At 37.4% G+C, this 24,289-nt stretch overlaps 1 protein-coding gene across 2 annotated transcripts in view; it reads left to right on the top strand.

Moving 5' to 3' along the window:
- The window catches only part of LOC114473697 (transmembrane protein 132C-like), a 237,304-nt gene that overhangs the window by 57,301 nt on the left and 155,714 nt on the right, over nucleotides 1-24,289 (top strand). For both annotated transcript variants that reach the window (XM_028463464.1, XM_028463465.1), the window contains one exon: nucleotides 19,600-20,524. In XM_028463464.1, the coding sequence (XP_028319265.1) occupies nucleotides 19,600-20,524 (925 nt within the window). The remainder of the gene's footprint in view (nucleotides 1-19,599; nucleotides 20,525-24,289) is intronic.

The following is a 24,289-nucleotide window of genomic DNA, read 5'->3' as shown; positions in this document are numbered from 1 at the left end:
ACTTTATACAAAATTGCTTAATATTGATTTAGTTTAATTAGGTTTTAGTCTTTTTTTTTAATGAATTTTTACTAGAACTAGTCAGTTGTATTGTGAATCTTTCTATTACTTCTTTGTTGAATTTGTGCCTCATACTAGCAGAAAAAGCGAGGACCTGCTCGATTTATTTCCCTTTATTGAATTTTTTTTATTCAACCTTTCGCAAGAATTGCTAGAGGATCGTGCAACAAATTGTCTCTTCATGCTTCTGTCTTAGCAATAAAATGATGAATTACTTTAATGAAATTATGACTTAATAAGCTAGAGTTAATAATAACGTATTTGCAGAAATTAATTCAAGAAAATCGTGTTTTGTCTTCAGATTTAGGGAGATATTTCAAGTGTACATCATATCAAATGCTTTCAGCTATATGGGATTAGACATTGCTACACGGCTGTAAAAGGACTTCATGGTGTGTGCTTTATTGCCAACAGTAAAAAAGAAGAGGGAAAATTCTATTAAAAGCTTTTTTCAGCAGAAACCCATTGCAACCGTGGGGTAATTATCTGTCTAAACCTTTCACTGCATCTTTTAGTCACAGAATCTGGCAAGAGGAGGATGAAGCTAACAAATAATACTCAGTCAGGGCATTGAAGGAATATGATAAGCAGCCTCTCTCTTGGCATCTTTATATTCCATTTCCTGCCTATTCCCTTCACCATCGAGCTCAGAGAAAGACTCCAAATTTGCCGTGGCTCTTTTGGGGGTGGATATGGATAAGGAAATGTATGCCATGAGCATTTGTTGCTGCTGGGCGAGACCTCTTGAGTTCATCTCGTTTCAGAGTTTTCTGAGCGTCGTTGAAAATGCCGATCTGCCCTCTCTCTCTCTCTCTCTCTCTCTCTCTCTCTCTCCGTCTTTCTCTCTGCTCCCGCTGGAGTCTTCATTGGATCTTCTCTGAGCCACGGGAGTCAAGGCTCCTCTCCTCAGTGCTGTTTACAGTCACACTGCTGTAAGAGCCGCATAAACCTCCACCTGTGCCACTGAGGTCAGCCACAGGCATCCCACTATCCACGCGTTCTAACTATCATAAAATGCTTCAGGGCCATATTTAGAGACATTACAGTGAAGCCTACAGAGTCTGAATGTGTGATCATTCTTTTTGACCAGTGTTGGCTATCCACTGAAAAGATAGTAGCCTCAGGCAAAGAAAATCAAAGATTGTCTGTTCTAACAATCTGTGCAACAGCTCACATCATATACTGTATTATCCTCTTTGAAAAAAAAGAAAAAAGAAATGTAATACCGAAGCACTGTGTTGTCTTTAGAATGTACGTATTAAACTAAACTCGTATAGGAGCAACAAAATGTGTCAAATTGACGCAATAATCTGAGTTGTTATGACAAGTTCTACTAAGGAGCGCTGAGAGCCTTGCTCCCAGTTTCCACTGGATGCGGCTCCGCTGCGTTATGTCACCGCCACGCCACCGGAGCTGATAGGTTTCCACTTTAGTCTATGTGTTCATTTCCACCGGGTCAGTTGCGCTGCGTGTCTGCTCCTTCCCAGCTCCAACAGTCCGGTGCCCTCCGCCAGATTCACGCAGGGCTTCTATTTCTGGTGGACACCGGAGCACGACGCATCAATCAGCACAGAGCAAATAAAACTAAACAGGAAGTTAAGCACATAGTCCGCAATAAAATATCACTTTTCAAAATAAAACACTTCAGAATATATTTCAAGTAACTCCATCACCAAAACGTCATAATGTGTAAAAACAAAATAACATTCACGATATTGTTTCCTATAAACTGTAACTGCACTGTAAACAGCAGCAACTTTGATTAAGTTCATGTTTTATTGGTGCAATTTTATCTCTTCTCTGTTGGCTGTTGGTAAAAAATGTGGCTATAACAAATCCAACCTTCTTGTACTCCTTCATTAGGAACACTGACCTGTTTATCTGTTTATTGTTGCGTTTATAACAAACTTTTAACTGCGTTCTCGTGCAGTTATATAACTATAATATAATGAGAACTCCTCTGTCTCGTGTCACAGTCGTCCAACCATGGTGCACCGTGGCGCACTCAAAACGCAACTGGTGAGGATTACCGGACGGCTGACAGCGGTGAAAAATCGTATCGTTGCCATGGCGCAGCGGAGATGTATTCAGTGGAAACCCCGGGTTAAGCCTGTGTTGTGACCTTTAGACCTCAGAAGCTGATTTTAACATAAGGTTTGACGGCTTTAAAGTCATATTGTAATGACCTCGGCTAATATTGTAGCAGTATTATGTTGCATTACTTTGCACCATATGCACCATGTTTTTTGAACTTTTATAACTGGGAGTACTGTACTTTACCCTGTGCACCGCCATGTTGAAATGACGTCACTGATGACGCGAATCGCCCCTTTCAGCCCATTGAGTTCTATAGCAGTAAAGCATTCAGGATCATCACTTGTGCTGCTTTGGGTTGCTCTAAAAATCAGTATAATTTTAAAAAATTGATATAAACCTCTTTTGTTTACCGAAATTTGATATACAAAATCCATGAGCCGAAAAAATCCTCTTGGTGTGACACCATCACTTACACTGCTGCTCTGAGCATATTTACGTTTGTTTTAGTGATAAGCACAAGTTATTGTTAACATCAGATTAGTGCACGGGTAACAAGCAAAAGTGAAACAAACAAGGAAGCAGTGCACACAAGAGACCCATCAGATCTATTTACAGAATCAAAGATAAGTACAATCCATGTTATTAGGCAGAAAAAGGAATGTTTCAATGTTGTTTTCCGTTATAATTGTCCTCCTTTGCTCGATCTTTCCTCCACTGGGATCCTGCTATCACTGTTATACAGTTAAAGCTGCATTTTACAGGGCTATGGCAGCTGCAGCAGGAAAGGAAGAACGCTGCGTGCAAACGGCACTATGTGACCGATGATGACCACCAGTTATAAATATTTGTCTGAACCCGACCAGTCCGGTGCCATCAGGCGTTGGCCGGGTGTCCATCCTCTAGTTACAGTATCTAATCAGCTGTGCTCTGGTCCTAAATAATTGATACATGCTCCGGTGGCGGCTTGGCTGATGACTGCAGTTACACTAACGACCGTGGTGTCACTATGGAGTCTGATTTTTAGATCCTGTCCTATGCTCCTTTAAGTTGCATCCAATAGTAGATTATGGTGTGACTGAGTGTGACAATATTTTGTTTGTAGTGTAATCCTATACAAATCACATCCATTTCCTAGTTTTAATGTTATAATTAAACTTTTTCTAAAAAGATGCTCATTTTTAAAGATACCCCCGATAAGGCTCATCTACTTGGTATAATCCGTCCATTTTTTTTAACGTTATAATAAAACTTAATTTCCCATGAATCCAGTTCAGAAAGTTGTTATAAGAAATAAAATTCAAGGTTACATTGCTAAACCTGAACTTAATTTTACACATCACTTCTGATGATTTGGACACAACCTGAACCAAATAGAATATATACTCATGAGCAGCTAACTGATGACTCAGTATATACTAGTAGCGAGAGCACCTTTACTCATCCATACACTATAGGCACATGTAAGACTTGATTAAATGGTACCACAGAGCCATCCCCAACAACGCACTAACTCATCTTTGAGTTGCTTCTTTAGCAGACAGAGGTTGCAGGTCCCTGAGCTGTAAAATATGACAGTGTGGGAACTTTATCATTCCCTGACGGCTCTCCACACGTTTCCAAGCATATTATTATACAGTTACAGTATGTAGTTTTATTGTTTTAGAGATGAATAATCATAATTTCAGATTACTATTGTATGGCTTTGGTTTTGAATAATTTTTTACACCTATAGTGTATTTTCACCTGATACGGCTGTGAAAGCAGGAAGCCAAATAATGTTGGATGTGTTAAAAGATGAAAAGTTCCAAAAGTCTATTATTTTCAGATTCAGAATACTGTATTCATCACTGAGGAGAAATTCAGTTTCAGTTACATCTAGTCCAAGAAAACATGAAAAGACAATCACATATAAGATGGGAGTATATGTCTTAGATGAGAAGTGGAAAACAGGAGGTAAGAGGAGGGTAAAAAGGCAGGTCCCAAACTATGCTCATTTAGGGGTCTATTCTCCCGTCCGGAATAAAGGTGGGTTGAAGGAAAGGAGGCGGTGATGTCATTTTTTCGGGCTGTTAAAAGCATCCTGCTTTAATACAGAGGGATGTTTGCAGTGAAACAGAACTATTGGCTTCCATAATACACAGTTTTAAATATAAATAATTTAAAGTGACCTGAGCTGAGCCTCATTAAAATATGTGTGGGAACAGTTTCTGGTCCATCCTCATCTTCATATGACAGCTTGTTTCACTCTGTAGTGGATCAAACTGTGACTTTACGTTGGACATAGTGTGAAAATAGTTGAATCACTGTGACCAACGTGGACAAAAGTCTGCGCCTGACAGAGTTTTAATTAATCGCGCAGCAGCAGCTGAGTGATCACAGCTGCTGCTGCGCGACGCACGACTCCGTGTGGCTTCAAATGTAACTAAGTCCATATTTCTAGAGCAATATAATGTTTCACCTTATCGTGGCGCTGCACTTGTTCCAGGGTTAGAAGATCTTAAGAAGAAAAGGACTTACCCACACTGGAGAATGCATGTAAAGCCAGATTTGAATGGGAACATTTCAGGCACGCTCAGCCCACAGTGCGTAACTGGGATGAAGGCGCGTAGCGACTGACTTAAGAATAGAGAATAGCGCGTAGCCAAAAACAGAGCCACTGCGCAGATATTTGGACTTTGCCCTGTTCTTTTTGTCAAAAAAACTTTGCATTGGGAGATCAGCTGATCAATTCTATAATTTTGGTTTTGAATAGAGATGCAGAGACAGTACAAGACAAAGGGCAGCAAGCAGGGTGGATTTATGGACTTTATTTCAAAAAGTGGATATTGGGCTGCTTGTATTTGACTAATATTATTTTATTATTATTATTATTATTATTATCTTAAACAACTTTCCCAGTGCACAAATATTGTTTTTGCATTAAGATAAAATACCTTATGTATGCAACATTTATTTTTGCGTTAATATCTCCATCATTGATGTGCTTCAGGCACTGCAAACTAATATATTAATGATGTTTACTAAAAGTGTTTACAGTTTAACCCGGATGACCCAAATCACTGAAAACATCTGCTTAATCCCAGATAATCATGTCACTAACACAAACTAGTATTCTCTACTACTCAAAAAACATACTTTTAAGCAAGAAAATTAACCTACTGCAACAAATACTCTTGTAATGTTCACAGAAAGAGAAGGAGGTTATAATCTAAGGGGAAATCTAAATTTTTTAAAAGCACAAAGTACAAACAGCAATGAAAAGGCTGTGCATATTGAGGAGTGGGGTGACTTGGAGAATACAATAAAACAAGTACAAACAGAAATCTCTTTAAAAAGAAGTGCAAAGAGAAATATTTTTAAACGTGAATATAGAAAAGGCAGCGTGATAACTGGGAGTGTGAGGACGGATATAGATAAAATAATGAAAAATGTTAGTAATAATTGCTTAGTGAATGACATGTTAGTTATAGATAATGTGGATATTGTTTAGTATATATAAAACATGTATACATATATTTACATAATGTGGCTGTATATTATAAATAGCAAGAGACAGAGATAATTGTACGTTTGTATGGACATTTATGTAGTATAGGTGTAATATATATATATTAATATGGAAAATTGTGTATATCTATGTATATAATATTACCAGTGAGATAAATTGAGATGAACTGAAGAGTTAGAGTGGTACAGATTGAAAAACTTTATCTACTTTTTCAAATGTATGATTTGTTGAAATTTGTTTTAGTTTTTTTTTTTTCATATTAGTATGTTGGAAATAAAGTTCATTGATGTATTTACCTAATTCCTGATTCTCTACTGTTGATACGATTATAGACAGAACTTCCGGTTTGTTCAATCAATCAATAAAGGATGTAGTACGCACACCTGTGTTAGTTAATGTATGACACAGTCATGGTTTTAGAATACATGTTGATGCACAGTATATGTTTTTTAATACATTATCTATTATATGCAATGGTGCCTTTGATTTAGTATACGTAGTAAGTAATTCCTTCTACGACGAGACAAAAAACGTTGACTTTGACAGAAACTTGCTTCAAAACAAACAACAAGCTAAAGTTCTGTCTCGCCTGGACGCGTGCACGGCTTACAGTCACAAACACGAGACAACACATGGCAGAAGCACCGGGCCCGAGCAGTGAGTCTGTCGTCGTCAGTGGCGTCACTAAATTTGCTCAAAAAAACAAACTCCAAAAGTCCCATTTGGAACTTTTTTGGGTTTAAACGAGGCAGAGACATTAAAACAATAGGAGATCCACTGTGCAGGCGCTGTCACCAGCTATAGGAGCCAAAAGAGGGAACATTTTTTTTTTTTTTGTTTTTCCGCACAAACTCAAAGCAATCTTTTTTTTTTACAGAGATATTTACAATGTTCAAACAATATTTACAAATTATATACACACAAAGGACAGATCACATCTAATCTCATAAAACACCAGTGACGTCACCCAGAAAATGCATACAAATCCAGTTTTCTCAGGGAATCACTTCCTGTTTATTGTATTTTATCCTCTGTGGTTTATTATGTTGGAGAAGCAGCATTATTGTCAAATAGATTTTTTTATTTATTTTTTTAAAGACAGTGGATTTGTTACCCTAAGTTGATTATTTATATTAGTTAAACATAAATTAATGTGCAAAGGAAACTGAATTATAATTTTTTTTAATTTCAACCATATAAATTCTAACTTCATTTATTATGTTTTTTATTGCTGATGTGCTTTAGTTCATGTACTCTTATCATGCACCAAACATAAGTAAATAATAACTTGTACAAATACCTTGCAGATCATAAAAATAATAGCCATAATAAGAAAAGGCTTCAGTATTGTGATATAGGATCGTGGTTACTCATTTCGTGACAACTCTAGTTCTACCCAAAATAATTGGTTTGTTATCATACTCAATTTTCAACTTTACTAATTTCATAACAGTGAGCAGAAGTTGAAGTAATCAAGATGCTAAAGGCATGTGTTTAAATTAACAAAGGTGTTTTCTTTGCATTCTATCTTCTTGTCGTACAGGAAGTATTCTAAATCATGGAATATAGTGGATAGCCTATCAGTAGTCAAAGTAGATGACTTAGTTCTGGTATGTGATTTGTGTTTGTATTCAGAGATTGCAGGTAAATGTTGTGTTTCTCCAGCTCACCACCCTTAAATATAATTAATAGTATGGTTTGCATTGTGCGAGTTCCTTGAGCTGCTGCAGTGTCTGCTGTCCAAGGCCCATTGACTCATCCACAATGCATCCTTGCTGTAAATGCCAAGACATTACTCACCATGCTCTTTTTTTTTCCTCCAGCCTCACACATTATTCTTCCCCATTTAACTGCATCTGATTTCATATATTTGCACAAAAAAAGCATCCCCGGAGTATAATGTGCAGCACAGTGGAAATAGATTCACTTGGATATGATTACCATGTGCCAAGAGTCATTGTTATTTATAACGTGGTTCCCACTACGTCGCCGCACTCCACTGCATCATCCGTCACTGTCACTACCTTTATTTCACTCACATTCAAAGCCTTGTTATTCCACTCTGTGGTCCTAAATGACAACAGCAGTGGCCCTTTAGTTAAAGCTGAAACTTTTCTGCTTCTCTGCAGCTCTGCACTGCAGGTTTGCTGCTTATCCAAAAGCTCCATTCCCCTGATCATCTCGTCCTAACAACCAGCGGCGCCGCAGTCACTCCCCACACTACAATTTTAGCACTGCACAATGTGCAACAGTGAGCCCAATGGCAACAGGCAGAAGTGAAGTGTCATAAAGCGGCCATTCATGCCTCGAAAGTGTCTTTAAAGCTGTGATTTTGTAGTTTTTCTTTCTGCAACATTGGCAAAGTGTTGTTCTTTTTTTGTTGCTGAGGCTCTCCAACATGAAGGCACCTCGCTGAGTGAGAGGGGCGAAAATGTCTCAAAAGAAAAGACTCTGCTTGAATTTTACATCAGAGGAGAAAATCTTGTACAAAATAGAGCTTTTCAAAACACTTTCCCGAAGAAGACATTCCATTAGAAATACGTGAGTGCAAGAATAAGTGCGGAATACATTTTGTACAGGACTCATAGCAGCACTTACTCATACAGTAGAATGTACTGTAACTAATGCCGATCAAGCAACAACACATGCTCCCTTTGAAAAAAAAAAAAATCACAATCACAGTCTACAAATCCTCATTTTCAGTCAAACTTTGAGTAATGTGTGTTTATATTTGAAACAAATCAGCATATTTCACGAAAACAGATTCCTCAGAGGCACATTTGTAAATCTCTTTGGAGATTAAAAACCATGCAGCCCGCTCATCAAAATTTAACACTGTTTTTAAAATGCAAAATGATTGAGTTCACATCGTCGTGATGGATTCTCCCTAAAGTGTTGTAGGTTGTGCAGCTGCTTGTACTTTGGTGTATCAGATCCAAGATTAACTATCGTTAAATCTTGTCTGTTTTTATTTTTCTCCATCATTCATGTGTTGGAACAGAGAGATGAGAGGCAGGTGCTTCCTTGGGTAGAAAGAAAGATAAAACACAAGCATGCTGTAAATATCTTATGATGCTGTATCAACATAAATGACCCGAAGGCCGTTTTAGAAATAAAAGGACCAAAAGATTTGCCTTGAGCAACAACACAGGCTTTGATGGGACACAAGCTCCACAGACTGCTGATATCTGTATGGTTTAAGACCCTGGCCCATCCATCTCAGTCAGGTCACAATACTTCATTTTGCCTCATTTCTCTGAAAGGGGAAAATATGATTCCACCAATCGATTGCTGCATAAATGTGTTGCCTAGTGATGAAAGATGAGGTGTGCTTTGCTTTTATGTGATCCGATTAACCTCCAGCTGGGAGCGAGGCCTCTGCTCTGCTGTGTCAGGATGCATGTGATAGGCACTTAGAGCGATTACTGTTCCTGTGTGCTTTGTTTGTGTTGGGATGTTGTGCCAGATATTTGGCTAACTAGTTCCACAAAACTCATGGAAAGACCTCAAGGTAAATGTCGTTCATTCCTAATTCAAATACAGTGACAGATTTCTTTATTATTAAATTACTTAAATGTTGGCATTCTAATAAAATATGGTGTCCGAACACTATTTCAAAGTAAGCCACAATGTGTTACTTTATTAGAAGTTAGAACTGATACTGTTTAGAACTGAGTTCAGTCCTAGACAGGGTTTGGATCAATTACATTTTTCAATTACGTCTTAAATTATCCATGTTTGTAAGCCTTATGGTTAATGACATGTTCTGTTAGTTTCTAGTTATTACATTCTTTTGACTTTGTCCCTTGATAAAAGATTATTGTGTGTGATTTTACACCCTGTCTTGTTAATATGTACAGGTAAACGTGCTGTGAGAGTGATTAGGCTATCTCCTGTTTTCACTCAGGTGTTTCTGATCTCCTAATTGTCCTCCCTCCACTATGTAAAGGTGTGGTTAATAGGGGAAGGATGATATTTAAACTTCACAGGATGGGAAGATATACAATACTGGGCTCACAATAATGATACATAATGATATTTTTTAAATGGAAAAAATAAATAAAATAAATAAAAAATAAAAAGCCCCAAAATAAATAAAAAAAAATAAACTCAAATTAATATAAAATAAACATTGACATAAATAAGATCATAAAAGAAACAAAGATGAAAGCCAGCCTAAAATTAAAACCAAATCATGTCATCATCAAGACATTCTTGAAAAAAAACTATTAGTGCATGCACTTTACACAACAAGTTTTTAAAACTAGAGTCTACACAGCCCAAATTTAAAATATTCGTGATTGAAAACTTTAAACGATGACGATGTCACGCTTGACACACTTGCTTGAGACAGATGTAGTAGGGATGGTTTTAATATTGTGATATGTTGTCCCACGATATATTGTCCCATCCTTATTGGTTGACAACAGTGTGTTTATTAGACAATTGTGTGGCGTTATCTATCTAGTTCCTGTCTGCCACTTTTGTTTGTTCCTTTGTTTTCCTATCTTACTACATACTACTTATCTTACTACAGTGCTGGTCATGTTTTTTTGCAACCATAGTTTTTATTAATTTGACTTTACTTTCAATTATTATAACCCCATGTATGTGCTGCGGAGGGCGGCGAACTGCAGCGACGCAGTGCAGCCACACGCGTGGAAACTCACATTTTTTTTTGCAACTTTATTTTTATTTTTTTTCAAGGGCTACGGAACAGCTCTGTGAACTGACATATTGACAAGAGTAGAAAAGTATAATTGTAATAAAAATCAATTTAAAAAATCACTTTATTTTAACAAACATTCACATCTATTTGTTTATAGAATGACTTTATTATTCCATAATCAACATCACAGATTATTGTTCAAACCCTTTGATTGTTAGCATTAGCTTTTGAGCCTTCAGTGGTAGGTAAGACATCAGCCTCCTTCCTAAATGGACTTGATTTATATAGCGCTTTATCACCACACTGAAGCAGTCTCAAAGCGCTTTACATATCAGCTCATTCACCCAATCACTCTCACATTCACACACCAGTGGGACAGGACTGCCATGCAAGGCGCTAGTCGACCATTGGGAGCAACTTAGGGTTCAGTGTCTTGCCCAAGGACACTTCGACACATAGTCAGGTACTGGGATCGAACCCCCACCTCTCGATCAGAAGACGACCCACTACCACCTGAGCCACGGTCGCCAGATGACACAGATGACTTTATCAGAAACTGTCTTTGATAAGGCATTTAAACTTCCATGATAACATTCACTCCACCTGAAGAGCTTGTGACATTTATGCCCAGTTTTCCACTAGTCCCCAAATACCCTTTCCACTCCATTGTTCAGCTGCTGGATATCAGAAAGCTATCTTTCATCCTGACGGCCGGCAGGTTCGTGCACTGACGGGGACTTCACAATCCTCAGTGTTGCTTCTCAACAGCACAAGTTCCCAGTTAGAGCATGTGGTTAACAAAGGAAATGCCATGTAAAGATCACATCCTAATGTGTTACCTGCTGGACTGCTGGACACTTCCAAATTGCTGTAAATGTCAGGATAAAGGAGGGACTTAATGCTGTAGACCGTAGAAAACAAACAGGTGCCATGCTGTCAAAATTAAATTTCCACAAACATGTCCTGTTGCATTTTTTTATTTTCCTTTTTAGATTGAGACCTTCAGTAATATAATTTACTTCAACTCAGGAAAACTGTTTTCCTAAACTCTGATTTTGAAGGTTAAAAACACACTAATTACAGCGTCATACCAAATAGATACATTTAGCCACATAATGAAGGTTTTATTATTATAATTATCATTTTAATAATTGGTTAATCTCCTATTGAAATTGTATGATTACATTAAGTATAATTTATGAATAGCAAATTACATTTAGGAGTGCAAAATAGGTGATGAATACACAAGGTCTGAATCTATGATGCTCACACAGTAAAAGCTGAAGTGTTGAATTTACAGCAAAAAAGAAATCTGAAAAAAAAACTGGCAGATTTGAAATGTGTTTTTGTGTGATTGTGCTCCACATACAGATGTAACATTTAATATTTAGATTTAAATGTAACATTTAATATTTAGATTTAAATGTAACATTTAATATTTAGATTTAAATGTAACATTTAATATTTAGATTTAAATGTAACATTTAATATTTAGATTTAAATGTAACATTTAATATTTAGATTTAAATGTAACATTTAGATTTAATATTTAAAATTTAGATTTAGATTTAATATTTAACATTTAGATTTAATATTTAAAGTTTAGATTTAAATTTAATATTTAACATTTAGATTTAAATGTAATATTCAAAATTTAGATTTAGAGTTAATATTTAAAATTTAGATTTAGATTTAATTTTTAAGATTTAGATTTAATATTTAACATTTAAATTTAATATTTAACAATTAGATTTAGATGTATTATTTAAAATTTAGATTTAGATTTAATTTTTAAAATTTTGATTTAGATTTAATATTTAACATTTAGATTCAAATTTAATATTTAAAATTTAGATTTAACATTGACACAATTATTTATTTTTTTATGAGAAAAGTAAATGTCACAAGTTTTTAAAACATTGCTGTAAATCTGGTCAAAAGTAACACAAAAAATTCACGTTTTTTTAAATGTGCATGGTTTGTTGCTAAATGTTGCTGTTTATATGAGCAACTTTACAATCAACGCCCCATAGCTAAGACTTAAAAAAAGGGAGGAATTATTGTTCCTAAAAAAAAACAAGATTGACCATCACCACATCACGTTGCCCGTATACTATTTTGTTACTGTTACTTCAGTCGCAGTCTTTTATGTAAAAGCACGTGGATTTGATTAATGATTTATTTAAGTAAGCCGAGTTAATATGCTTCATCAGGGAGAGCTTATAGGATACACAGATGCATATAGGAGGAAGAAGAGATGAAGGGATTACATATTTTGGGTGAAGTTTGGCACACATTACAAGGGATTAACCATGGGATTATACGTAATGGTTTTACTTGTTGCCAAACATGTCTGACTAGGGTACGTACATTAATAGAACAATTTTTAAATGTGCTCAGTATAGTTGAGAGAAACGGCACCAAAAAAGTGTAAAGTGAATTTCTATATGCAGTCTTGTTCTCCAGCGGGGCCCGTGGCTCTTTCTACATAAATATAACATCAAACCATTAAATCCCAATTTGAACATTTATCTTTTGATGAGATCCAGTTTAGCTGCACATTTGATATGTGATCAGACTCCTCAACCTACATCCTCAGTGGTTGGCAAAGCCCAAGAATCCGGCGCAAGAGTTTACCGCCAGGATTTAGCACAGAGGGTGAGTTCTCAGCACAAATCACTCTTTTTTTTCATTTGCAGAAACAGTCCATCAGACGTGATTTACAAGTACAGTCGCTGCTGACATGAAATCCAAGGGCAGTTCAGGGCAAGACCAATCAGACCAGCTTTGCCTCTCTATTTACGATGCCCAGTTGGTGTCATGCAGCGGGCACATATTCTAAATCTGAAATTACAAAATGTTGCTTCTCTAATGAGGTGTTCAGTTTCATGTGTGTAAGTAGGAACTAGGACAGTGTGTCACATCCCTCCAGAGAGGCTCATAGACGAGGAAATCCTCTCACTCAGTCTTAAGCACCAACCACGCACCTGCTCCCCTCTTGACATTGGCCTCGGTTTAGTCGTTTTTAAGGGCAAACATTACTCTCTCAGTCAAAACTGTGGCATGGCAGTCACTCACTGTCTCCATCAAGGACTCGTCTCGACGCCAGGAGAGACTTAATGGTGCGGAGAAAAGGTTGTTTTACTCTGGAGTAATCCTCAGAAGGTGCTCAAGGAGAATACAATAATGGCACCAAGAGAGCCGTGTGACTAAGTTTCTATTATTCTAAGTAATGTTATCATTTGTCAGCCTGCACATCGGAGACAAATGTTTAGCTGTTAACTGAAGACGCAAAACTATAGAGAAAAACAAGGATGTAATAATGTTCACTTCTGTGGTTGTTTTTCATTTATGCCACAAATACATTGTTGTGTCTCGTCCAGACACAATGCATTAGTTATTTGCAATGTGTAATATCATAGAGGTGTTGTGTTATTGTTTTTTTTTTTTTAACATACAGTAAACTCATTTTCAACACAAGTTTTCCTTTTTTGTAACAATCCTTGGCTTTTAAAGTGAAAAACTCTGGTGATACCTGGTTGTTGGGCAGATAACATGGCAGCCAGTGGAAAAGCCCTATTCCAAAGATGATGTGTCAGGACAAAAAGGATGTTGGGAATATTAAAAGATTACATTTTGATGGCTGGAGCAAAGCTTTTGCTTCACTGTGTTGCGGCACACACAGATCACCAAGTAGGTCTTGTAAAATTGGCCAATTTAGTGAGCTGGACCTATGATGAGCTCATGCTACTGTCATGCTGAGATACTGTATGTGTTTGAGGACCCAGATGCAGCGATGGGAAAACTAAGGTTACATTAACAAGGCAGGCACCGCAAAAACCGGAGACAGGGGAAAATACCATGGGACGGAAGCAGGAGCTAAAACACAACACGGCAGGATTTCTGCAGGAAACCCATGAGGTCCATCACAGATTCACTGATCAGAGACGTGAGGATACGTGCCACATATTTTACAGCCAATAGAAACCAATGCTGGGACAAAGAGAACGTCAATTGTTACCGAGCAAAAAGTAAGAAGAAGAAAAAGAGGAAATAAAAGGAAGTATGTTTAAGAAGTTTCTTGTGATTTCAAATATTTAAAATAATGTGTTATTTAGTAAATTGATCATAGAGAACAACTGAAGCATGTATGACCAGACACTGATCTATGTGAGTTTACTGAGGTGAAAGTTACAGATTACTGTAATTGAGTTGCTTGTACTTTTTTGAGTATATTTCTAAATGAGTAAATTATTTTGTTTTTGTTTTAAAGTGATCAGCGGACATTGTGTAACTATAAAAAATAAAATGCATCTTATCATAGCCAACCAATCAGATTAAACATAATGCACCCCACCAAAACACCATTGAATGCTGTTTTTTTTCTGTTTTAGAGTTAATACATTTACCCATACACAGTTACATTACAGTTCTATGTACAGTTCTACACATACTGTATGTAGTTAACAATTATTAAAATATGTTTCATATCAAGCTTTCTCACATTTTACCATTTAAAAAAAAAAATGAAATGGAGGGGTATACTGAGAAAAAACACCCACACCAAAAATATTAAAACCGATGTTTTCATTGATGAGGAAGCCTAACAAGGCAACCAATAGATAGGAAAGAAATTAGATGATAGATATTAGTTTTTAGTGTATTTTACAGCTGATTTAGGACGCGTTATCATAAGAGATGCTAACAGAACGCTAACACAAGAAGAAGGTTAACTTTTATTAGGTTATTTATTACTAGCTCAGTAATTGTGATTAATTGTAATTGAACTTTAGCAAACTGCACACTGCACACACACACTGCACACACACTGCACACACACACTGCACACGCACTGCACACGCACTGCACACACACACTGCACACACACACTGCACACACACTGCACAGCTTACCTGGAAAGCGACAACGTTCATGGATTGCTGCTCTGTCCCTGAACACCTTCTCCGTAAAATAAAAGCTTCCTCATCATGAATCACTGGATGCTCAATGGATGAACATGTGTCCTTATATAGACATATTACTAATTGAAAACACATAGGAGACTGTGAACATCTAATAAAAAAGTACGGTACACATTAAACATGTATACAAGTAGTAAGACGACGATTCCATACTCATTTCTCTCAATCTTTACCATGATATTCTGTTCATTTATTCATAAAAGACAAATTAAAGCTGTAAGATCTTTGTTTTAGGGTTTTTAAAACCGTCACAAAATGACATCTTTCAAAATGATGAAGCCATTTCATATGAGTGCAACGTAAGCAACAGTTAAACCAAGCCAGCTGCTTAAACCTGGTCGGGAGCAGGTTTGTGGAATAGCCCTAATCACCATGGCAACTGAGGCGTTTTTGCTTTGATGAAAGAGTCATTCCTGTTAATGTTTAACTGGGATGGACTATCAGGTTAAACCTGGCTAAAACCCTGAGCTGTGTTTGATGAAATACCCCCCAGGACACAAGAGTTAAAGCCTGAATCAAAACAAGAACTAAAACCAACAAAATACACTAAAACTTACTGAAAAGGGAAAACTAAAGAATAAAAACTATAAACCAACAAAGTACAGACCCTGACAACATGCAGATTCCCGCAAATGATTTTGCAATTAGATGGCATCAGACCTTCAACCTTCATGTAAGATGAATACAGGCACAATAAGGGAATGTTAGTGTTGCTAAGTCCTCTGCTTAAACAGACACAGTTGAAAGTCCAGTGATTGACGCAGACCACGGAGGAGGTGTGGGTGGTGAGGTGGGTGCTAGATACATTGAAAAAAAAGTTGCCGAATTTGTTGCTAGTCGCTTTTCAAAATGAAGTCACCAAGGAGGTTTGAAAAGTCTCTCAATATAGCAACAAAGTTGGCAACAGAGTGCCATGTGGCAATAGTTCATTGAGCATTTAGTGATATTTTTAAACGCTGTAGTGTGCCTAGCAAAACTGTTGAGACAATGAGAAGAACCTGTCTAACAAAACTCCCTGATCCATTTGCTCTGTAAATCTTTATCATCCACCTATATATTAGGGGTATGCATTGCCATGAATCTGATGATACAATACGATTCACGATTTGCATGTACCAATTTCAAAAACAAGTGGTATGATTATCAAACTGTCAAATTACATTTTTTGAAAAACTTTAACTTTTGCTTCTGATTCTGTTATTCTGCAATATGTAGAATTTTCAACTTTTAAATATGTCTTAAATACCTAAAATAAAAAGCGTTAAGAAACATGTCCTTAGGTGTCATGCCATATATGACTTTTTTTTAGACTACATAGTTATATATAAATTAATAAATATTGCTATAGTACCTATTTTCCACCGGTTGGGTGAGTATAAGCCTATTTACAGCAGAGCAGTCCCTGAACTAGGCCATCTCTGGTAACAAACATCCATCAAACAGATAAACGGTGCACTACCCGTGAGGTTTACCACTAACAAACAACTGCTTAAACATCTTCACTCATGAACACATCACACATGTAAAGCTGATGATATACATCGGCCCACTGGGCCCGCCAAACACATTTGCGGGATGTAGATGATGAGAATATTGTCACCTGTACATTCAGTGGTTATGGACCCAATATGGTGGAAGTACTCAGTAATATGCCACCTAGTGGTGACAGGAGCATAGGGCAGGATCTAGAAATCAGACTCCATAGTGACACCATGTTCGTTAGTCTAACTGCAGTCATCAGCCAAGCCGCTGTGGGAACGCTCAATTCTTTAGGACCGGAGCACAGCTGATTAGATGTTATAACTAGGGAACCCGACGGCACCAGTCGTTTCGGGTTCGGACAGATCTTTAGAACCGGTGGTCATCTTCGGACACATAGTGTCGTTTGCACGCAGCTTTCTTCCTTTCCTCCTGCATCTGCTGTAGCCCTGTAGAATGCAGCGTCAATTGGAGAATGGAGCAAAGGAGGACAATTATAAAGGAATACATCATTGAAACATTCCTTTTTCTGCACAATAACATGGATTATACTTATCTTTTATACATGGATTATGTAAAAAGACTCGATGGGTCTCTTGCGTGCACTGCGTCCCTGTTTGTTTCACTCTCGCTTGTTACCCGCACTGATCTGATGTCAACATTAACAGTTCGTTCATAGAATCAGTGCTTACCGCTAAAACAAACATAAATATGTCATTTCTTTGAGAAAAAAATTGAGGTTTTCACTGTTGGGTCGTATTCGGACGAGAAAATGCGGCCCGATCCGTACTCCAACTGTGACACGGTTATTTATTTACTCTCCGTTCATTGACTGTTTACTACAAGACCTGCGCACATGCCTCTGCATGAACAGTAGTACAAAATGTATCACACAATCTGTTCAAGGCAATAGGTAGAAATGTGTGTGGGCTCATTCTCTTTGGTTTTGAGTGCTTCATCAACCATTAGCATTAGAATACTTAAAATTAATGGGTTTTTTCACAAATCCTGCCCTATGCTCCTTTAAGTTCTTAATTTTTATTTATTTATTTATTTTTTTTTTTCAAATCAATTACATACATATATTAAAGTTGGCAGTATGTTTTATGAGAATCAAGTGCAATCAACTTCCAAGCTAAAATTAATTGAGGAGTGAGGTAGTTTAACAAGGTGTTATGTGGTTCACTGACACCTAGGGACTGAGCATTTACCTACTATGCATATGTTAGCGCAATGAAATGCTTTTTTCGTTAAAAATCATGATGAAAATTAAAAAAAAGATTTGGACATTTTTTGGACCGATACAATAATCCTGCGGTGAAATATCGCTGAATCGATTTTTTCTGACACCCTTACTAAATATGAAGTGTCAAACATCTCAAAAAACACGCCTTATTCCCTTTGCTCCGTCACTCATTCACACACACACACACACACATTCATACAGCCATGGTGACTGAGCTGCCTTGCATCGGAATCACTTGTTGTTCAGTGTTTTGCTCAAGGACACTGAGGCTCATGGAGAAGGATAGCCTGCGATTGAACCCCCAACCTTTCGATTAGAAGGCAACCTGCTCCACCAACAAATCACTACAACGCCACACACACCACGGCATGCTGGGTTCATGACACAAAATCAATGCACTCTCATGGGCCACTCCATCAGTCCAAACATGTGACACTTGATGCGGTGACGGTAAAAAAAAAAGATGGTGGGGATGACTTGCAGGATGGAAAGAGATGATGGTGGAAAAGCTTTTGGTTGAAGGGTTATTGTAAAAAAAGAGTTGTAGTGTGTGTATCAGAATTAAAAAAAATAATAATAATAATTAATAACTGAAAATGTCTAAAAGTGATATGGTATTTTTGAATGTACTGTATGTGTACTAGAGGAATTCTCAAACTGCTGATTCTTGTTTTTGAATATTAGACAACATCTGCCTCCTGCTTTGAGTAAGCTGGGACATTACTATAAATTTGGTGAAATAAAATGTATAAATAGTTTTTTGTAATGACAACCTGTGGAGTCCTAAGTAAACTATAGGCTCCATTCAGGAAAACTGAAGATCGATGAATGGACAATACATTCTATCAAATTACAATGAGGACTAAAACATTTAGATGCTATCAATAAGTAGAGATTGTTTGTTTGTATTGTTTATAATGCGTTTTAGCTTTCTTTGAAAAGGTAAGCTTTTAAGAACAATTGCCCATTTACAAAGGCTGAATGACAGATGCAGAAGAGGAACTACCGTAATAAAACAACAAAATCTATTACTATATTTTGAACAGGTTTTATCTTTCAGAATTATTTAAAACTTATCTTAGATCAATCTAAATGTTTGATTAGAAGAAGTTTGAGCGACAGGGATCGTGAATGATTCCGCAGTACAGCGCTTGAAGACCGTAATAATGAAGGAATAGCTAATTTGGTTGAAGCAGAGAAATGAAGACAAATTTAAAAGAACTGAAAGCTGGAAAGAATATAGACAAGCCTGATAATCCAGTGATTGAGAAATACATGCATTTTTAAAGTGAGGCTACAGATTCGGTTAAATAGAAGCAGTGGCTCATGAAAGCGATATCACATGGAAATGTCTCCAGCAAACCATTTAACATTTACAGCTGGAACTGACTGGAGATATGATTGCTTCAGGTCGCAGGCAATGCATGCTAATGTTATGTTAAATATGACATGCCAGCGTCCACTTTGTAAATTATTTCATCTGATTTCTCTCTCTCTGTGCCCCCTGATTTCATGCCAGGTCCTGTTGATACAACATTGAGTGCTGTAATGCGTGCTTTTTTTTAAAAAATATAGATTATTGAAATTAAGTTTGATGACTTGTCATTTTCCATTTCAGTGGTGAACAGTAAAGTGATCCTGGAGGGTCTGCAGAAGTACGGGCCCACGCCGATCTATCTACCTGTCAGCTACCGGATCCTCAATGCAGAGTCAGCGTTCTTCCTGCAGGAAGCAAACCAGGACTTAATGAGGAACTCCAGTCTGCAGGCTCGTACTGAGTCTTTCTTCATACACCAGGCCCAGCAGATGCCCTTCATCAATGCCAGCTATGGACCCCTGTCTGTGCAGCAGCCTGTCCCACTAGAACTGCTACAAACACATCCAGGGCCATTTGCTGCACCTTCTCTACCAGCATCAACTGTGTCAACTACCCCCTCGTTGTCACCACTTTTTACATTCAACTGGAAAGTCCACACTTTTATCATCAGTGAGCGGATTCACCCAAGCTGGCCCAAAGTTCAAGTGTTGTTCTACATTGCTGGCAGAGACTGGGATGATTACAGCGCCATCAACAAGCTCCCCTGCGTTCGAATGTTTGCCTTTCATGAGACCCAAGAAGTGCGTGGGACATGTAGACTAAAGGGGGAGCTTGGGATTTGCGTTGCTGAGCTGGAGCCCTTGGCAAGCTGGTTCAGCCCACCTACTGTCAGGCCTGGTAGGCAGAGGTTATCTGAGCAGGCCCAGGGCACTCCAGTGGAACTGTACTACATGGTCCAAAGCACAGACAGCGGAGACTGCAGCCCAGAGGATTCAAGAAAGGACAGCTCTGTGCACACAGATCAACAGAGACCGATGGGCTATTATGCAGGCCATACGCCCATGCAGCGAATCGGGAGCGTGAGGCTGTTTCAGCCCCTGTCGGAGCTGAAACTGGATGATAACTTTGTGGTGATGGTGCCATCCAAACCCATCCGACAGAGAGAAACAGTTTCAACATTTCTGGCTCTGTCCACTCTTTCTTCAGTCCAAATCTTTACCCTAAGGTAAGACCTTCTATTGGAGAACTTTTGTTATATTTGCAGCTTTGCTATGGTTTTCTGACTTGAAGAAGGTTATGGTTATTCATTTTGCCAGTTGTCAGAAAATATTGAGCTCACATTCCTTTTTTCTTCATCATTATTCATGTGAGTCAAGTAGTCATATTATATCACTCTTCTCACACTGTTTGGATATTAGACATTTGACTGATGTTATTTGAATTTTAAAACATGGATCAGTGCTGTTGTGATGAGACACAATTACCTTCATTATCGTCTTCACCATAAATAGGCATCTTCTATCAGAGTGAGGGCTGATACGAGGGCCACATTATCAACATTCATGTCAGCATTTAGAAAAATGACCAGTCTGAGCATTTACACAGGAAAGGGTTTGTGTGTAGGGTTTTGTTGTGATTTCATCAGTTTTTTGTTGTAGTTGTAAATGTTGTTGCTTTGTGTATTTTTGTTACCTTTTGTAGATTTGCGTGGTGTTGTTGTCATTTTATGTTAGTCGGTTTGTGTATTTTTGCGTGTACCTGTAATATAATTTTCCTTTTGTGTATTTTGTTGTCGTTTATTTTCTGTCATTTTGGGGGTATGTTACGAAGCGAGATTACCTCTTATCGCGCTAACTTCCACGGAGTTAGCGAAATAGCACTAACGTCTTACGGGGCTATATCACCATGGTAACTTATGCTGAACGGCTCGCCTGGTCACGAGCAGGTTTTGCTCTGGCTAGGATTTTAGCGAGTGATAAAGTCCCGCCTCCTGACCAATCAGTTCTCTTAGAAGGCGAGCGGTCCCATAAAAGGCGATGTGATGTCACTGTGTTTATCTGATCTGACAGCTGACAGTAGTCAGATCAGATGCACACAGCATCAATCCTTTCATTTATCAATGACATGCTTCAGGAAAGATATAGATTTATATCTGATGGACTGATCCACAATCAGCTGATGAAGCCTGTGTCTCAATCGTATGCACGGGTGGGTGAAGTCATATATGAATTCAATGAATTAATTAATATATGACTTCACTCGTCCGTTCCTACGGCTCGAGACATAGGCTTTATTAGCTGACTGTGAACGTGAATCGCCGACTCTATGAATCGCATAAAAGCATCACATTATGTATGATATGAATCCATTGAATGGGATATCCCATCCAATGGATTGGAGTGTTGTTTGTGGTCTGAACTATGGATTTTAATTATTCATAATTTTAAACTTCAGCAACACCTAATCGGTCGGGACCAAGTTATGAAGTGGATCAGGTCTGAGCGAGTATAAAAGCTCCGCCTCCTGCTGTTGCTCTTCGCTGTCATCATGGATGACATTCATGATATTTATTTAACATCATAAGCTGTTCCTCCTGTGAAGACGCTCGCTCTGCCAGTTTTCTCCATTGTAGTGATTTGTCAGACGCTGCAATCTCCGCTTTTTTCATGTGAACGCGCACGAACCGAGGCTGAAAACACTTAAATTAGCATGTTATGATCGACCGTCTTAATACAGCTCCTCTCTGACAGGGAATGTTTGGTTATTTGAAGCCCGCTAACGGAGATTAATCCAGGATATAATTATCTAGATTCCTAGTATAGGGCCTTTGAGTGTTCTGGAGTAATTTACATGTATTATTCTTGTTGTTCTGAACTTTTGGGAAGCTAGTTACCCATGTCTGGTCTTCAACTTTGTTTTCCAACCTTCATAATGCTTTGCATGTTCCAGAAGGAATTTTCACAAAGCAGTAGTAAAAAAAAAAAAAAAAAAAGAAATAAACAATGTGTATGTTAAACTAATGATTTAGCACATAAATCATTAGTTTACAAACTATGTTGTTATGACACTTCTATTCTATAACCCACCAACTTTTTTTGTTATGTTCTCTCCTATTTAGGCCGTAGGACCATTAATAACAAAAACACGTGACATGTTAAATAACCCCATACAAAAATAGATATATTAAATCCCAAATTTAATCCCAGCTTTACTGTGTCTCCATTAACACTCATTCCTGTCATCTGAAGAAATAATAATGAAGACACATTTTTGTAATATCTGCACTGGTGACAGGAAGGTCGGGGGTTGGGGGTTCAAATTGTAGACACAGACCCTTTCATAATCTTTTGTTTTCTAATTCTACATTTTTGAAGAATGTAAATTTAAGTACAGCTCGAATAGTTAATTTGAAGTTTTTTTTGTTGGTAGTTTATTCACAGGTATTACAATTTATCAGGTAAAATGCCTTCTTGGATTACACTGAAAGAATTACCTAAGATAATTTTAATGATTTAGTAGAAACTGATATATAGAATTGTATATATATACTGTATATATATATATATATTGATTACAATATTAAATATTTGTTAAATATTCATCACTTAGGCAATGTGCTATTATACCTATTGTTAACAGTAAAGAACATATATGACAATGCGCTCTATGCCACACTTTGCTATTACATGCAAATTGTTATTGAGTTAAGTTACATTCTGTGCTCTAGATAAACAACATAAAATCCCCAAAACCAGATGTAACACACAAAGCATGTTTGTTTCTTATGGTTTGATATTAAATGTACTGGCCCCATAAACATTACTGTTTTTAATCTGTTTAACATTAATCTGACTGAGTGTATACTATTAAAGTAACACGCCAAACCATGTTTTTTAGGGATTTGGTGGAGATTTGCTTAACTATAAATACTATGTATGAGCTTATATCTTATGGGGAGATAGAAGCACACCCTAATCCACATCTATCAACACCCGTAGATATTTTTTCTTACTAGAAAACCCTTTTAATCACATTTGTGCTACTCATGAGTTTTACATTTGTACTCACCAGCTCAAAATTGACAGTTTTAGGACATAATTCTTTCTGTGATGGTTCTCACACACGACCGGCATTAGTTTAGTTTAATGTTTAATACAAATTACAAGAAGAAGTCATTGCTCCATGTTGTGTGATAGAAATGAAGGCGTAGGGACTTCTCTTTTGCACTCTTTGCACTTGGCTGCTTTGATCGCTGAGATCTAAATCATGGCGAATGAAACGGTTAGCAGCCTCAAAGTAGAACCGTGACAGAGAACTCCGGCAATTTGTCAAACCTGGATGAGCAGGAAATCTGCCAAAAAGCCTCATTGCTTTTCTTCTCACCCTAGTGATGATGAACTCCCATGAAGTATTAGTGCTCACAGTGTTTGTTTATCAAGCTCCTCAGCATGTGTGTGAATAAACACCTACAAAGCAGGTTTTTACCCCTCTTTTAATACCATTTCCTGCCCCTGGATAGTTTTAAAAAGTCATTATTTAATGTTATTCCACTGATACAGCAAATAGTCAAAATTCCACCTGAATACCTCATTAACAACTGAAGGATTAAACCTAAAAGGAAGTCAAAATCACAGGCAACTTCTCAGCTCTTGCCTGCCTCTTTAATGTCTATCGTTTTTATCAGTGGTTACAACCTGTGATGTAGTTAATGTGTGCTTCTCCCATGAGTTTCATCTGAAAAATATCCTTCCAGATGAAAGTACAACTTAATATTCCCATGATTCTTATGGGAAATAAAGATTTCTGTTAAGACGGAGGATTGGATGTCAAAGCATGTCCATTGATTCTTGTTTGTGCTGCTCTGAAGAAAAAAAACCAGGTTATACTTTCACTCACCCTCTTTGTGTGCCATCAAAGGCAAATGTTTGCCCACGCACTGAGCGCCTGTTTATGAAGATCTTACGTTACAAGGAGCTCAGCTGTATGTCTA

This window comes from Gouania willdenowi, chromosome 12, assembly GCF_900634775.1.
Source record: "Gouania willdenowi chromosome 12, fGouWil2.1, whole genome shotgun sequence".
Lineage (NCBI taxonomy): Eukaryota > Metazoa > Chordata > Actinopteri > Blenniiformes > Gobiesocidae > Gouania > Gouania willdenowi.
The sequence above is the reverse complement of the archived record's forward strand: the minus strand, read 5'-3'. Positions and strand labels throughout refer to the sequence as shown.